Source organism: Podarcis gaigeae (genome assembly GCF_964106915.1).
Source record: "Podarcis gaigeae genome assembly, chromosome: 1".
Classification (NCBI taxonomy): Eukaryota; Metazoa; Chordata; class Lepidosauria; order Squamata; family Lacertidae; genus Podarcis; species Podarcis gaigeae.
This window is the reverse complement of record NC_139678.1, coordinates 60,320,136-60,337,534: the sequence shown is the minus strand read 5'-3', so window position 1 is coordinate 60,337,534 and position 17,399 is coordinate 60,320,136. Positions and strand designations below refer to the sequence as shown.

The following is a 17,399-nucleotide window of genomic DNA, read 5'->3' as shown; positions in this document are numbered from 1 at the left end:
TATATTGTTATGCTGCCTTTGCTACGGCTGTGTTATTTTTCTATTTCATTTAAAGATGATGGGTATTTAAAGTATCTTACTTGTGAAGATTAATTTGATGTCTGAGACTTCTTTTGGGTATAGGGAATAACGTCAAAGAAAACATAATTTACAATTCCCTTGACAGAAAAATGCTGACTGACAGTGAGACCCAAAAAGAAATCATGTTATCAAATGATAGGGAGACAGTCATTCCATAAAATCCAGGTTGTCATAAAACTGATTCTGAAAGACCAGACTAATTATAGTGATTCCTTCTAACAGCTATGAAACTGGAATCTACATACACAAAAGTAAATGTCACTTTAAAAGTAAATGCTTCAAGGAAGGAGAGAGAGGTAGCTGGTTAGGAAGGGAAATCATAAGCTTTTGCAGAGAGATCACTACTCTTCTCTTTAAAATCCTCTGCAAAAGATGACAGAACTAGGGCATGTGTTAAAGAAGAGTGCAAGAAAATCAGATGGTGCAGGCTGGCCCCTAGGCTAAAAAAGCACACAAAAGGGTCTGTCAGTTCTGCTTGAACATGCATGTACTGTATATTAATTCTTTAACCATTTTGATGGTTAAAGCAGCATAGCACCAAGAATTGTGCCTCCCTTATGAATTATTTGGAAGCACATAATGTGCAGAATATAGGCATTCAGGCCCAATTGGTCACTTGGATAATAAGCCACTCTCCCCTACATCCTTGTGCTTTCTCTGCCCTGATCCAGACCCTCCAGAGCAACTTGAGAGGTGGCACAGGGGGCTTAGAGAATCTGCAAAAACTGCCTCCCTTCTTTTCTTGATGAGGTCAGGGAAATGGGAAATGAAACGCTGGGAAAACAGAATGCACTGCCATGTGAATGCAGCCTCTGTGACAAGCTTTCTTGAACTACGAGTCCCAACATTCCTTCATTCTTGAGCGCATTTCTATAGCCAAACACAGCACAGTAGCTGTTAAAGTGTTTTAAATTCGCTTTAGACACATTTTTCTGCCCTGGAATCTAGTACCAGTTATTCTATGCATTCTGGAGACCTGTTGCCTATCTTATTTGCTCACATATTTTCTGAAGCCTTTCAGTTCTATCAGCAGCACTGACATTTGACTGCAACATTCCCAGCATTACGTTTTTGTCACCTTCCTAATGTCACACTTTCCTGACTCCTGCTGCCTGTTGTTCAGAGAAAATGCAACCCAAGCAACCAAATGTTCAGCTGTGCCTCCAAATCTCCCTCTTGGGCACATGCTACATCTTTATGAGCTATTGTTGGGGTTGCTGGTTTCTACTGTTCCTTCCACTTGCATTTTGAAGCTGCTTCCATTAGTGGAAAGGGACGCGGGTGGCGCTGTGGGTAAAAGCCTCAGCGCCTAAGGCTTGCCGATCGAAAGGTCGGCGGTTCGAATCCCCGTGGCGGGGTGAGCTCCCGTCGTTCGGTCCCAGCGCCTGCCAACCTAGCAGTTCGAAAGCACCCTCGGGTGCAAGTAGATAAATAGGGACCGCTTTCTAGCGGGAAGGTAAACGGCGTTTCCGTGTGCAGCTCTGGCTCACCAGAGCAGCAATGTCACGCTGGCCACGTGACCCGGAAGTGTCTTCAGACAGCGCTGGCCCCTGGCCTCTTGAGTGAGATGGGCGCACAACCCCAGAGTCTGGCAAGACTGGCCCGTATGGGCAGGGGTACCTTTACCTTTTTACCAATAGTGGAACACTTGGAGTAGGAATGTGTTGAATAAATGAAGCAATCAATCAAAACCAAATATGGAATGGGCCTGTATTTATAAGAGAGCAAACTTCTCAGCTCTGTAGGAAGCTACCCATTACCTTTAATCAAAGCTTCCATCTTTAGTTTGAATTTTTTTTTCAAGTGAATTTTTATTGTTTTACTTACATATTCTTTTCCAACAAATTGTAATAGCACCATACATTCCCTTTGACTCTGCCGAGTCACAACCCCCCCTCCCTCCCCACAACTGGTATATTTATCCTCTTTCCATCACGCACATCATTCTCAGATCTTTAGTTTGAATTTAGAGAGCTTTTCTTAATCTTAACTATGTGCTAATACAATTTCAGGAATAATCACTGTGCTCAGTGATATAACAGCAGCAGAGGTGATACAGCCATTGCCCTTTTGGAAACTGCAGATTACCCTTTCTAATGCAGAGTGCTCAGAGCACAGCTGGATTCTGACCTATTTCTAAATCTCCAGGCTTTCTCCGGTAGAGATTATGCTTGTGTTGTATTTCATGCTGCCAGCCCAGGTTCTTCCTGGCAATTCCCGAGGATGCTTTTCAACCTGGCCTATTTTTAATTAGGGCAAGCTTTCAATAGAAAGTAGGGCACACCCACCTCAGAAGGAGCCCAGTGGGTTTTGAGGACCTGCATCACAGGTGATGGAGTGTTTCCATTCTTGAAAGAAATTGTGCTTTACAAACAATGTCATAGCTTTCATGGCCACAGAATCAGGCACAATTTAGCCAAACAACAGAACTTCTGGGTCCTGCAAGATCCAGAAGTATTGTGTGTTGCTGGCCTTCCTGAACTGTACTGAAGGGAGAGGGACCACATATTGAATGCCTTGCAACTTCCAAAATTCCCTCCCTAATGGAGGGTGGCATATCAGGAAGCAGGACTCTCCCTGGCATTCTAATTTCTTATGTACAGCAAGTTCCCTCCTTGACCTGCCCCCACATGAGGTAGCATGCAATTCTCTCCAACCATTTGATATAGTTCTGCTATGTGACAGTTTTGAATGCATAGACTGGTTTTATTACTGATTGGGTATATCCAAATCACCCAATTTTCTTCTTTCAGTGGTCTGGCTGTGTCAAATAATTAGGAACCACTGGTAATCCTAATTACGTTTTAAAATTCATAAACAATTCCCAGTTAATTTGTAAGGATCTAAATTATATCCATAAATTTCTGGAATTAACAGTGCCACGCATGTCGCCATAAAGCCATTGAGTTCATTGAATCATTCTACTTACCTGTACAGGTTGTTATGAAATTTGTTATAGGAAGACAAAGTAATCAGGCCACCCCATGCAGCAGACAAAGAGAAAAATATTTGAGTGGCAGCATCTTTCCACACCTTAAAAAAAAAAAAGTCCCATGAAGAAAATGAGCATCAACTTCCACAAACATTTTTTCAGCAGGTTATTTTAAAAATCAATAATGCTGTTGACTATGGGAGCAATCCTATCTCAAGATACACCAGGATGAGTGGATTAGGATCCATAGATCTGCAGCTGAGTCAGGAGGTTCCTGTCACAGTTGGGTTATGGAGGCTTAATTCCCTCATCTTCGACTCTGCTGGAGAGACATTAGTATATTTTCCAACCAGCTGAGCCCACCATGAAGGATCTTAAATTGACATAAGCCCCCCACAAAGGAGTGTGTTGGGATGGGACCAGAGGGCTGGGGTTATTTAGTCTGAATTCTAAACCCATTCTGTTTAGTCACATGACCTGGCAACTTGGGCATAGGCAGGATTTTTATTAGAGAGAAAATAACCTCAGATTTGCATTGATTTGTATTGATTTGGAAGGGGGCAGCTGCGCCCGCCCCCACAGCTATGCCCATGCCTGGCAACCTAGTGTAGGTTAAACTGGCAAAAAGGATGGTGTAACTCGAACTTTGTTTTAAAGGCTTTGTTTCCCTCTGCAGGTACAGGCCAGCTTAGGCAGCAGTAGCTTTGCTGCTGAATGGAGTCTGGATCTGGTGTAACATGACACCAGCTAAACTCACACTGGATTGGCTTTACACCAGTTTCTTGTGTACAGGATTGCTCCCTACAATTCAAACTGATTGTAAAAGAGTCCATACAAATGTGGCACAGCTCACGGAACAAGAAGAAGCAGGCAGTAGAATTTATGGGATTGTAGGAAATATTGTAATACAAATTACTACTGCAAAATGTGGTGATGGACACACACATACACAAAAACGGATTAGCCAAATTTATGGAATTCCTATTGCTGTTGGGACCATTACACTGGAGCAGATACGCCTAGGACTGATCCAACAAGGCAGCCCAAATGTACTCTAAACATCACTAGATAAGGAACAATTTGCACTGTAATCTGATAAGTGACCAGGTGAGCTGTTCTCTGGGAGTGTGTTATTTCATTCCACATAACACATGCAGCATGGCTATGGATGTGCAGAGCTAGCTCACCTTGCTGATAGCCATGTTTCACTTCCTCACAACCAGAAAAAGTGTGATCCACCAAAACAAATGGAGCAATGTACTGAAGGACGCACAAACGTAACCTTATTAGAACGCCTAATGTAATGGGTGCAATAGATTTAGCTAGATCAGCTTGCACATAATTGATTCAGCACAGCATAGCATATCTCTGTATGCTTTCTTAATACACAGCAAATAATAAATCTGTATGAATTATTCACCCTATTAGAGTGTTATAACTGGAATAATAAGCCCACCATAGCATCAATCAGTTTCTCCCACTTAGGTGTGATGAAGTACAATATTCCATTCCCAGCTCCTGGCAGAGTTACTCCTCTGATGAGTAAGATGATGAGCACTACATAAGGGAATGTAGCAGTAAAGTACACCACCTAAAGAGACCACACATAGACAAAGAATTACTCATTTGGGCGGATCCTATAAGTAGGCTTGCTGTCCATGACAATTCATTACCCAGGCAGAGTTAGTACACAGGCTCATTGGAATGTGAGCAACCTACAGAGATAAAAGGATTATTAAAATGTTGCTATCTATGAAAAACCACAAGCTAATAAAATAGCAAGGTTCTGGGATAACAATAACAGTATTTATGTGTAGCTGATGTTTTTCCTATTCATACATCTTATTACTATATGTGACCCTTCAAACCAATGAAAATCAAGGTAGTTTTTCATAAAATGCGGTGCTCTGTCAGCAGACACAGCAGCCATTTATTTAAGATCCCATCTCTCTCTATACATACTGATGGTTGTGCTTGATTCTGCTTCCCCAGTTGCTGCCCTTTGGTAAAAGGACCATCTAAAGCAAGGGAGGGGAGCCTCACTCAGATCCAGGGGCCAAAAGGAACCCTCCAGGCCCCTCCCTCCAGCCCTTGTAAATTTCTCCAGGCCACACCGCTCTCTGACCTTGAGTGGTTTTGCCTGGCTAGATTTTGTCCTTGAAGGCCTGGCTCAGTGGAGGACAGGAAAGGGTGTTTGAGTATGTGTGAAAACTAGCCTAATCTACAAAGATCAAAATGACACTAATTGCTCCAGCAAATTGCGGTTGCCCAGAAGTGAATGTTGCAGTTGGGCTGAAAAAATGTTTCTTTCCCCTCTGATCTAAAGTATTTCATCCACGTTAGCTGCTGTTACATCATGGTTAGCACTCATGCAGGTGAGGTGGGCATTACCTGCATGCTTGTGAAAAAAGGGAGGGATCTAAGCCTGGAGCAGGGACTCTAGTCAGAGGGAACTAAGGTAAAGGTAAAGGTACCCCTGCCCGTACGGGCCAGTCTTGACAGACTCTGGGGTTGTGCGCCCATCTCACTTAAGAGGCCAGGGGCCAGCGCTGTCCGGAGACACTTCCGGGTCACGTGGCCAGCGTGACATCGCTGCTCTGGCGAGCCAGAGCCACACACGGAAACGCCGTTTACCTTCCCGCTGGTAAGCGGTCCCTATTTATCTACTTGCACCCGGAGGTGCTTTCGAACTGCTAGGTTGGCAGGCGCTGGGACCGAGCAGCGGGAGCGCACCCCGCCGCAGGGATTCGAACCGCCGACCTTTCGATCGGCAAGTCCTAGGCACTGAGGCTTTAACCCACAGCGCCACCTGCGTCCCCTCAGAGGGAACTAGAGCTTACCAAAGATTGGCCAAGGTGTTCTGAGCCCAGCATGGTAAGTCTGCTGTTGAAGTAAAGGGGGATTGAGAAACAAGAGGGAGAGGTGTATAGATAGCCCTTTCTTTATGACCCAGCAGCTAACTACAGAATCTTGCTTCTTGTGTATTGGGAACAGAGCTTCCCTGCAGAGGGAGCAGTCAAGTGAGCTTGAAAAGAACTAATATGTGGGGGAGATAAAAAGAGAAGAGGGAGAGGGAGCTGAGGCTGAGAGTAAAGAGGCTGAGCCCTAAACAAGGCTAGTTCTACCATTCTAGGACTCTCTTTTCAGTACGGTTGGGATATCTTTGAAATCTATTTACTTTTTTCATTTAATGATGTTCCCAACTCATTTGTTATGTGCCCTCACATTTTAAAATAGAGCAGTTTTATAATCAAACTGCTCAGCCTCTTGCATGCTTACGCAGACGTCATTTTATTAGAGAATTAATCTTTATAAAGTTTGTGGGGGACGGACACTAATATTTTAATTACCTTTAGGGCAATGTTGAAAAAAGATATCATCTATCTTCTTGAACTGAAGAAAGCTAATAGTGTTTAAGAGAACTAAATTTGAAGGCGATATGATATATTTTGTCTTGTTTTCCATACTGTACAAACTCATTAATTTTATTCCATTGCTATTTTTAGCCTCACAGAACATTGTAAAAACCTGAAAACCCTCCTATGAAGAGGGGATAGTTGAGCAAGTGTATACAGGCTGGGCAATGATGCTTCTGTTGTATTATATTCAAGGATTTCCACTTGCACAACAGAACTTCCTTCTCTTCCCCCTGCGTGCCCCAGATCCTCCCCAAATCTGCTCTGGAGGTTGTGAACTCCCAACATGGGTTTAACAGGGCTTTGGGGAGACATTCAGAGAGAAGAGAAGGAAGGGAAGTTCCATTGTGTAGCTAAATTTCCTTGCCCCAGTGTAAGCACTTTGTTGGGTAATCCAGCCAACTGCTGCATCCCTTGTCTTTGGAATGCATATTTTGATAAAATGAATTAATCATACTTTACAGGACTCTTTCCGTTCACTTTTTAGGATGCAACCCAATATTAATACTGAAAGCACAAGGAATGTAGGCAGCATGTCATGAGGATCCCAAATTTGAAAAATAGAGCAAATACTCCTATCAATGAAACTTTTCTTCAGCTACCATGCAAGAGGATATGTGCTATGCTGCTTTCACATTTATCAATAAACTATTCAGTAGTTTGGTAATACTTAGTTCTTCAGTCATACAATATATCACTGAGTTCTGGCTCTGAATAGTCTAAAGAAAGATGCTCTCTTACTTTTCCTGATGTCTTTATTCCTTTAGCCAGGGAAGCATAGACAATTGCCCAAGCCAGAAAGAGAGAGAGTGCCAAAGGCCACCTGATTTCACCAGGATATTCGATTCCTGCAGAAATCTTCAATACAAAGTACCTGAGAATCAAAATGCCAATGTGAGTCATTACAGGCCCAATCGCTCCAGCGTTTACTTTTGTAATGTCAAATACACACACACAGCTTTATTGCAGTCCGTAGACCCAAATTACACAGTCTAACAATGGTATAAATATCAATAGTTATTAAGGCATAAGAGCATCCTCGCTAGCCAACAGAGGAGCCTTAGGCCATACATACTGATTTCTGATACTTACTACCTCCAAGAGAAATTTTGCTAAACCCAGTGTAATAGCATCAGTATTATCCTCAATGAGAACCATAACATAAAAGGAATAAGCAATTCCAGGTTGTTCTGTTAATATGGGTTTGATTAGATGCTATCTAACCTGTTTATACAGACTACAGTGTAATAAAATGTGTTTCATACATTCAGCATCCTGGGAACTTGGGCACAGCCTATCTTGGTATGGGATGCCAGCCAATCTTCCACTCAACACTTTGGATAGGAAAACTTTTAATCTGGCTTTAGAAAATAGACAGTGATAGTTTGGTACAGTCAGTTTCTTAAAGTAGGGAGCTGACAAAAAACCAAAACCCTGCAGATATCGGATTCCTAACACAGATGGGCCACAGGTCACATATGAGCAAGATCATAAATCACTGAGGGCCACATCCCAAAACCTGTCAACTATAACTGTAGTTGTGATAACCACATCCCAGCCCTCCCCAGCCTATCTGACGAAGGAAGACCTGGTCACAACAGGGTGTACCCCTCTCTTGTGCCCTCCCTTTCCCTGTTTGAGGTACGTGCCAGCTTCAAATAAGAGATTAATTATTTAACAGGCTGACGCTTATCAAATAGCCTCAAAAAGTTCCCTAGGGTCTCTCTGACGTTTCCTTAGGTACTGTGTGGTTAAAACTGTAGGTGTGAGAGTATTTGAAATAATCTGAGACAACACAGGGTTTATAAAACAAGAATTGAGTTTACAAAGATAAAAGAGAGAGAGAGACTGCCATAATTTTTGTGGTGCTTTCACTCTGACCACTATCCTATGAGGCAAATCTACCAGGACATGATGGCAGCTTTAGGAAAGAGATACCGAAAGATTATGTGGTGGGACTTGAACCCAGATGCAATCACATTCAAACCTCAGGACATCTACCTCCTGAATGCCAACACAATGTACTATTTTCCTGGCACTTGTTTTGAAATGCCATCAAATTGCTTCTGTCTCTGTAGCAGGAGCAATTAACTCATTAGTCAAGTCCCAATATATGAAAGACATATCTAAATGACTGGCATAAACACTCAACTAATGAACAGCAGAGAAAGAACCTACAGACAATGTAATTACATTTTTTTCATTCTGTTAATAATTTCATGCATTACCCTGTGACTTTCAAATGGAGATTTACTTTAAAATTGTTCCAAAACATGTGTGTGTTTTGTTTTTGTTTTTTTAAATCTTACTTGAAGTACTCTTCACTGCCACTGACAAAAGTTTTGTTGACATGGCTGGTATAGTTTACCATTGTCAAATTTGGATAGGCACTCATACAGAAAGTAGAGTTCTTTATTTGTAATTTGGGGTGGTCACCAATGATGCAGGAATCTGAAAAAACACAAGTCAAAAGAGCAATTACTGAGCTAAAATTCATCTAAAGACTTGGGGAAAAACAATTAATAAATAACAGCTTGCATTGAAGTACATTTCATTCGAGCATTAAAAATTAATTAGGTTCCTCTACCTGATTGAACAAAGGCAAACTATCTTCCTTTCAACATTAATCACATTTGAGCCTTCCTTTTCATTGATGAGTCTAGTCCAGATATCCTCAAACTTGGCCTGCCAGATGTTTTGAGACTACAGTTCCCATCATCCCTGACCACTGGTCTTGCTAGCTAGGGATCATGGGAGTTGTAGGCCAAAAACATCTGGAGGGCCAAGTTTGAGGAAGCCTGGTCTAGTCCATCTTAGCCTTTTGTTGGGCAGGACTTATGGCAATTAGTTGTGCCCATGCAAAAGCCCCAAACCCACAGAATGAGCTCATAGCTCCAAATGTGGGTGCAAGTCTCAGTTTTACAGACAAGTAAATGGGGCTTCCTAGTATTGCCCACACTCAGGCTTGTGTGATCATTGCTACGATGCAACCTCTGCTTGCAGTCTACTGTGATCTGTAGACTATTAGCTACTCATTTGTGGCTCCCTGAGTGGTTATTTCATACTGTGCATTTAATGATCTGTTTTCCTCCTACTCAGTTTCTCTGGACATTTAAAAACAATGAACAGCAAAATAAATACAAGTTCACTAAGTGAAACATTGCTTTTATACATGTTGCTTGCAAGGCTTGTCAATCCGAAGGCAATTTGTAACTTATATTTGACTGCTGCAGATTTGTGCATTTGAACTGAAATTCTGGTTTTAAAGCTATTATTTGATTTTAATAAATGTATACCCCAATTTTCCATATGAAGATGCCCAAGGCAGGTAACGATAGGATATAAGCTGTTTTCTATTAAGGAACACTTAAAAATATATATCCAGGGATATTTCCAAAGCCAAGCCAGTATGAACTATGTGCAATCCTACTGTGAAGCAGTGTCTAACGTGAGGAATGGGCAAATGTAGGTGGACATTTTCCATGCTATTGCTTCAGCACTAAACTGGAAGTGTACAAAACACAGTTTGAAAGAAAGAACAAACTAATATCCTGCAGTAAGATCTTGACCCATCAGTACTGACTTGATCTGTCTTGTGGATCAGCGACATAGTTGACCCAGAGCAAAACTGAAACCCCCATGTCTGAATCCTTATGCAAGGTTCATACAGTAGATTTGTTCTCCCCATTGGGCCATCTTTAGGCAGGAACGGCCAATTTCCTGGCATTAAGGACTCATGAACTTTAACAGTTGTTTGTTTCAGCAGGTATAATATGTGAGAGAAAGCTAAGGTAGAGGTGTCCTAACGCAGGAAGACTGTACACATACAAAGCTACCACACAGTCTAAGAAAAATAAGGCATAGAAAACTGGCGCGGTACTCTGAATGTAAAATGAGATAATGAATTTTGGTTTTTTGACTACAGCCAACAGACATTTAGAGGAGGGATTAAGCATTTAAATGTGCCAGTCAGTTGTTACATTTCAAACTTTACAGTGGAACCTCGTGTTACGTACCGTCCTCCTTACTAATGCTTCGGGTTACGAGCTTCGCTAACCCGGAAGTAGATGCTCCCGGATGCGAACTTGGCCCCGGGATGTGAGCGGAAGTCGCACTCAGGCGGTGCAGCAGCAGTGGGAGGCGCCATTAGCAAAAGCACGCCTCGGGTTATGAACAATTTCCAGTTATGAACGGACCTCTGGAACGAATTAAGTTCGTAACCGGAGGTAGCACTGTATTAGATTTTTCTATTGAAATGTCACTTCAGGACATACTTCTGAAAGTCTTCAGTCTGAGCAGTATAATATTGTAGATGTCTACTGAGAAGTCAGTTCTACAGAAATTGATTGGGCTTACTACAAGCCAAGCCTTGTCAGATGTATTTCAAGCATGGGAGTTAAATATTAAATTGTCAATGTTTTCAGTAAAACTACTACACCCAGCAATATCCATATGGAGAACACTACTCACATTCCCAGGAAGAACTTAAATTCACAGCTCTGAAATCAAGTTCTAATGAGGAGAATTGACTTTTGAGTTCAGAAATTTGTTTCAGCTCAAGCCTTGGTTGTATGTGGAGGCCAGACTGTGATTAGGCTTGATCCAAAGCTACTGATTTGTGAATAATACATCAGCTATGACTTGCAGCAATATTCATCCTGAACAGAAGTTTTTTGGTTACAAGGTGCATTTTAGGTGCATTAGGGCAATCCTCATGTGCACCTAAAGACAGGAAAGATCTTGAGAACATAATCAGCGTCTTAAGAGAGTGGAATTTAAATTGCTCAGATTTAATTATTATCCACAGAAATGAGTGCGGTCTCCTAACTCTCTCCACTTAATCCGAAGCCATGCCCTTTCTGCTAATTGACAAAAGCACATTGTTGCTTTTGAAATTCTCTCTTAAAAGTCGGTGCAGGCTACTAGTGATGCAAGAAGCATAAAACAGGAAAAGAATTAATTGCTGTCAAATGATCCCTTTGTATGTCCCCTTGTTCTGTTAATCTTTTAATGTTCTATCAATGTTCTATTAAACTGTGCTGTTGCAAGCTTCCAACTTCGTGCAACCCCAGCATTTTTGGAAAGGAAAGCATCATGCCCCACGTTGGCCAGCAGAGGGGGTAGTGGTATGTTATCCACCCATTCTCTCATTTTCTGCACATCTCTAGATTTAGTTGAATATTACTGAGGAGTTGGTACTGTATTTGTGTACCTGGTACCTTGTGTCTCATTGTCTGGTCCTTTCAATCAAATGCTTATGGAAAATAATACACAAATTCTAAGGCCATCACAATCCAATACAGAATTAGTTGTAAAGCCCATAGAAAATGGTTGTAGTGTGTTGCTAACTCTGTGTTGAATTGCAGGGTTTGCAATAAAGATTCCACACTAGTAAATATAGATATAAGAAAATAGCTTGGGGTTGTTGTTGTTTTTTTTAAAAAAGTGGGAAATACCCCAAATTTGGAATAACTGTTGCTTTTTAAATACCCTTTTCAATATTGCGTAGCTAGTTATGAAAGCTACTGAAATAAACGGCATCCCCCCCAAAAAAAAATGTTATTTCTCCTACAAGAGTCTTTGTGACCTTCCAAATAAATAAATATATGTTACAAATATGTTAGATTGAGCTGCCCCCCCTTTTGCTTCCCAAATGCTCCTATGCTGTGCTGCTGCAAAGACAGAACACACACAAAATCGTATTTACATAAGGGTAGTAATATTCCAAATGTATTCAGAAGAACACTCTTGGATGACTTAATTGTGCAAAAATATTATCGCACATCTTCTCTGCTGAAAAATAAAACCTGCTTATAGTGCAATCCTACGCATGTCTATTCAGAGATAACCTGCACAGAGAATCTTGGATACAGGATTGCAGCCTTAACAATATTATATTTCTGAGAGCGCATTTAAGAAATAGGCAGTTCTAACATCAGTAGAACAGAACATGTTCACCTGTATATGCTGGGTTGGTTTTGCCTTGTTTAAAGTGTATAGAGGCATGAGTGAGATCAGAGGATGACACGTAAGGTCACTTTTGCTGCACTGCAGCAAGCTTTTTTTAAAAAAACAGCTTCGCTTTGTAGAGCTGTTGGTTTCCCTGCACCAGACGATCCTGATCAGCAGAGGGCGCAATCATTTTGCAGCAGAGGACAAACAAATCGCATGCAGTGCTATCCATCAAACCTTGGACGCTAGGCAGAAAATAATAACTACACCGAACCAGAAGGTGCTAGCATGAAATTACATTTACATGGACAATTGCTAATAAGTAAAAGCATCCATTTGTAATCTAGGGGAAAGGACGGCCCAACTGTGCTTGTTTTGAAGGGGGGAAATGTTTACACACATCATTCTAGCCTTCAGATATTTATGAAGACTCCGGGGGAAATCAAAACGTTAACAAGACTGCAATCTCATGTGTCCCATCGAAATCAGTGGATGACAAAATATATTTCTGAGTAAGCATGTTCAGGACAGGAGAGCAAATCTGAAAAACAGAACAAGTTGAGCAGCATCTCATCTCACTAGAACAGATCTCAAATCTATAGCTTTACATCTTTGCCCTATAAGATCTTTTTTTGCCTCTGCAATAAATATAAGAGATTCCAGAAAACTCGATGTGCTCTGCACAAAACCAAACAACCTTTATTTCCTTTGGGCACTGCTTGATCACTCTTGGTTTCAGGTACAGAGTGTGTGGGTGTGTTTCAACTCCCTGAATATTTCTAGAAATGCCCAAATTGCTAAAAATGAAAAAGGCAGCCAAATCAGCTTTTATCTCTTTTTTCTTTTGCCTGATTATTAAGGAACTCGTTTTTCTTTTGTTACAGAAAGCCAGGCATGCTGAAGGATGGGTAATCACCTATAACTGACACATCTTGTCTGCGCTGATAGAGACTCTTTAAATGGATGTCTGTGCAAGCCTGCAGACATCACACCACTGAAGAGCTTGAAAATATCCTATGGCTGTTCTAACCCAGTGTCCTGTCCCTGATAGTGGTCAGCATTGGCTTTTGAAGATGAAGTAAAAAAACTGCACAGTGAATTGCAAAGCAACGATTAAATTGCGTGCTCTGCAAATGTTACAAAATCAGCTATGTGGACAGATGGCTCATCCATACATTTAAAGTGAACAGTAAACTTCCTGTACCTCCTTTAATTCTTCGTTGTCCATATGGCTTTCTCCTTTAAATCACTGCATTCCCACATTTCCCCTCCCTCCAGATTTTCTCATACCCTCTCCTTTTCAGAGTATCCCTGGTATGATACAAGCATGGCTGAGTGAAGGGAGCGTTCGTGAAGGCTGCGATTTGGCAAGGAGGTTGTGTGGACAATGGAGAATCAAGGGAGGGACAGGAACCCTACTGTCCACTTTAAACAGTACTATGAAGTGCATGAGGAGGAAGATGCACATAGTAAGTAGTTCTATACTATGTGGCAAGGGGAGCCTTCAGTTGCTGTCAGACTATAACACCCATCACCCCTGACCATTGGTCATTGGTCATTCTGACTGGGGCTGATGCGAATAGTCAACCAAAACATCTAGGGGTTACCATGTCGACTCCCTCTGCTTTACAGCTTGGCCAAGGGCAACTCCCCATGGGGAAACCATTTTCAACAGCATTCCCCTGGTGACTGTTCTCAGGCTCTGAGAAATTAGCTGTACGTAGTAGGCATATTTTGAAGAAGCAGTGATGGGAGAAGATGCACAAGTTAGATGTGTTGCCTCTTACTGCACTTACTATCTGGAAGGTGTGAATCTTGGGTGCTCAGATAGCATTGTGCATTTATTTTATGTAGCTGACACCCACAAATTATAGTTGGAAGAGGCCAAGCAAACGCCACCCTGGGCATCAGTGGCGACTAGAGGCAGGGATACATTTGAAACTAGCTTTCATAAACAGCCATGCAAAGGCCCCCATTTCTAATTATCATTCCTGTGGTGGGAAATAAATGTGAAGAAGATACATACAAACAATAAAAGGAAAGGCAACAGAAATATTGAATGGACTGACGAGTCCATCTTCAATAAGTTGGCTACCATGGCACATTTTAATGGAAGATATAATAAAAGCTCAGATGGATACAGGTCTGTGTATTTGTGGAGCATATCAACCATTATTTTCGATATGTTGCTTTTCCCCAAGAAAATATTCATTTTATGTGTTTATAATAGATATGTTGAAATGTGTGACTTTGAAAAAAATATATATAAACGTTAGATAAATAGGCTAGCTACAAGATGGCCTTATTCATACCTGTAACCTAGAAGCATTTGAATGGCAGGGGGAGATCAGGGATGACAAACTGGGGATTAACAACCCCACCCTGTTGCTGTTTTAAACAAGCCATCAATATAACTGGAATTTACTTCCAAGTAAATAGTCTTAGGATCACAACCTCAGACGTTTCGTACTAGCAAAGAAGTTTTTACGGTATAGTATGGTATAGTACGTTGATTAGTGCAGGAGTTAAGAATGCTATCTTAGAATTCCAATTCTGATTCAGAAGTTTTATTCCAGTGGAGTGATGGGTCCTGCCATATCCCAGGGATGGGGAACCATTGTCCCTCCAGATGTTACTGCATTTTCAACTCCCATCAACTCCAGACAGCATAGCTGCCATTGATGAGGATGCCAGTGGTGAGGAATGATGGGCCCCACAACATCTGGAGGACTGCTGAGTTTCTATCCCTGCTATACACAAAAACAAGATGTTGAGTGCTATTGATTGCAAGCCTCTGCTTAAGATAACCGCCATAGAGGATTGACCTGACAAGAAAATTTTCTGCCTGAGGCAAACAAGATTGTGCATCCCCTCCTGCCGCTTCCATGTACAGTGGTACCTCGGGTTACAGACGCTTCAGGTTACATACTCCACTAACCCAGAAATAGTACCCCAGGCTAAGAACTTTGCTTCAGGATGAGAACAGAAATTGTGCGGCGGCGGCGCGGCGGCAGCAGGAGGCCCCATTAGCTATAGTGGTGCTTCAGGTTAAGAACAGTTTCAGGTTAAGAACGGACCTCCGGAACGAATTAAGTTCTTAACCCGAGGTACCACTGTACTTAAGTCAAGTGGACTGGCAGTAGAAACTTACTTTAATCCTGATTACAGGACAGTGTCCTCCACCATTCCTGAGATCTGCAAGCTAGCTTTGGGGCACAGAACAGCACCTGTAATACACACAGCTCTGTTCTGCAACACCTCACAACTACCAGCCAGCATCTGCTGCCAGAGTCAACTATCTCACTCTGCTTAATGGTAGAGCTGGTCCTTCTACTAGATGGAGATGCAGAATATCTGCATCATTAAAAGTTATATAAAAAGACATTTAAAACTTACATCTCATTATGCTAATAGCTGCCTACCTGCTAAAATCCTTTCTACCAGTACTGATGACACAGCCGTGTGTTCATATTGTAGTCATTTTAATTGTAAGAAAAATCCATATTGAATATAAAATCTGCCACAGATCACTATTCAGTCACTCGGACTGCAATCCTCAATACACTATTGCACTGAAATCCCCACTAACTTGCAAGTAAATATGCACTGCCAAACTCTGGCATCCTTTGCTCCTGGAAGGTTCACTGAAAACATCACCACCTATTCCCTACCTTATCTTTGAAATCTTATTCTGTGTTTGCCTATCTGGCACTGGAGTCAATATCCATGACAACATTATTAATGAGGTTCTTATCCTGTCGCTCCTCTTCCTAGATCTCTTGCCATTTAAGCGGCATGCTTAAAAAATTACCGTAGTTCACTGATAAGAATGAAACTTCAGATGAATTGTGGGCAAAGCCCTTAACACCCATGTGGGATCATAATGATGCCCTACATCAAAGGACACCTTCCCACAACAAGAGTCATTGACAAGACAGAGGCTGAAGTTGTTCTGGGAAGGACTGTGCAACCATGACTAGACTGACCGAATGACATTGCCTTAGCTTCATTGAGTGGGAACTGCTACTTATCAGCACTCAAACTGGTAGCTAGAGCTGCTGGTTATAAAATAACGTAACAATACCCTATTCTTTCCCTTCCAAGTGAGACTGTTGTATCATTTGGTGTGGAGAAAGTGTCTTGGCTCACATACTAGATAGGAAAGGGGCATCTGTAGCCCTCCAGATGTTGGCTATAGTTCCTATGAGTCTCAGCCATCATCCCTCATCTCCATGCTGGTTGGGATTGATAGGAACTATAGTTCAATAACATCTGGAGGGCCATAGGTTGTGGTTCAGAAGCACCTGCAGAGCCACATGTTTCCTTCCCCTGAGTTTAGAGGTGCCTGTGACATCGCTGCAAGTCACTTTCCACTATATATGTTATTTTGAATAGTCATTTGAAAACCATTTTCTTCCATTTTATTTCTTTGCATTAGAAACTGAACATCACCATCTTCAGTACACAACTCTTTCTGTTGTTTTTTTAATGTTCTCTCCCCCTATAACCAAATTTTTCTTTTGTAGGGGATTGCGTTCTCTTTCATTACATGAAAATTTAGCTGTTGTGGTCAACAGCTAGCACATAATCAGGAGTATCAGAAAGTTGGCATTGCCACCAAAGGAAAAACCCTCCTTTTTAAAGTGCCAACTAACATCTGATCTAACCTGGACTCTTAAAGTAAAAAAAGAAAAAGAAAAAAAGACAGGATAGTAAAGTTTTCATAAACAGCTAAATGGAAATATGGAAGTCATATGGAAATATATCAGACTATGTGACCAAAGCCACACTTTGGAATCTTGAACCTTAATCAAAATTGTGGGGGGCCAAAATGTCCCCCCACTTTTCATTGTGCAACTCACATGTAGACCTACAGGTCACAAATTTCATAAATGTCATACATATTTCAGCCAGTTCCCACTTACTGTTTTCCTCAAAAACACAATCCACTCTGCGGAATACAGTGTGACATCACTGGTAGTTTGATACTGTACCTGACTTAAAGGATAAAGATGCAT

The 17,399-nt window shown here is 41.6% G+C and overlaps 1 protein-coding gene across 1 annotated transcript in view; it reads right to left on the bottom strand.

The window, feature by feature from the left end:
- The window catches only part of SLC6A5 (solute carrier family 6 member 5), an 86,513-nt gene that overhangs the window by 41,065 nt on the left and 28,049 nt on the right, over positions 1-17,399 (bottom strand). The window contains exons 6-9 of the mRNA XM_083750206.1: positions 8,739-8,880; positions 7,171-7,303; positions 4,470-4,604; positions 3,011-3,114 (exon numbers count right to left, since the gene is read on the bottom strand). Coding sequence (XP_083606332.1) covers positions 3,011-3,114; positions 4,470-4,604; positions 7,171-7,303; positions 8,739-8,880 — 514 coding nt within the window. The remainder of the gene's footprint in view (positions 1-3,010; positions 3,115-4,469; positions 4,605-7,170; positions 7,304-8,738; positions 8,881-17,399) is intronic.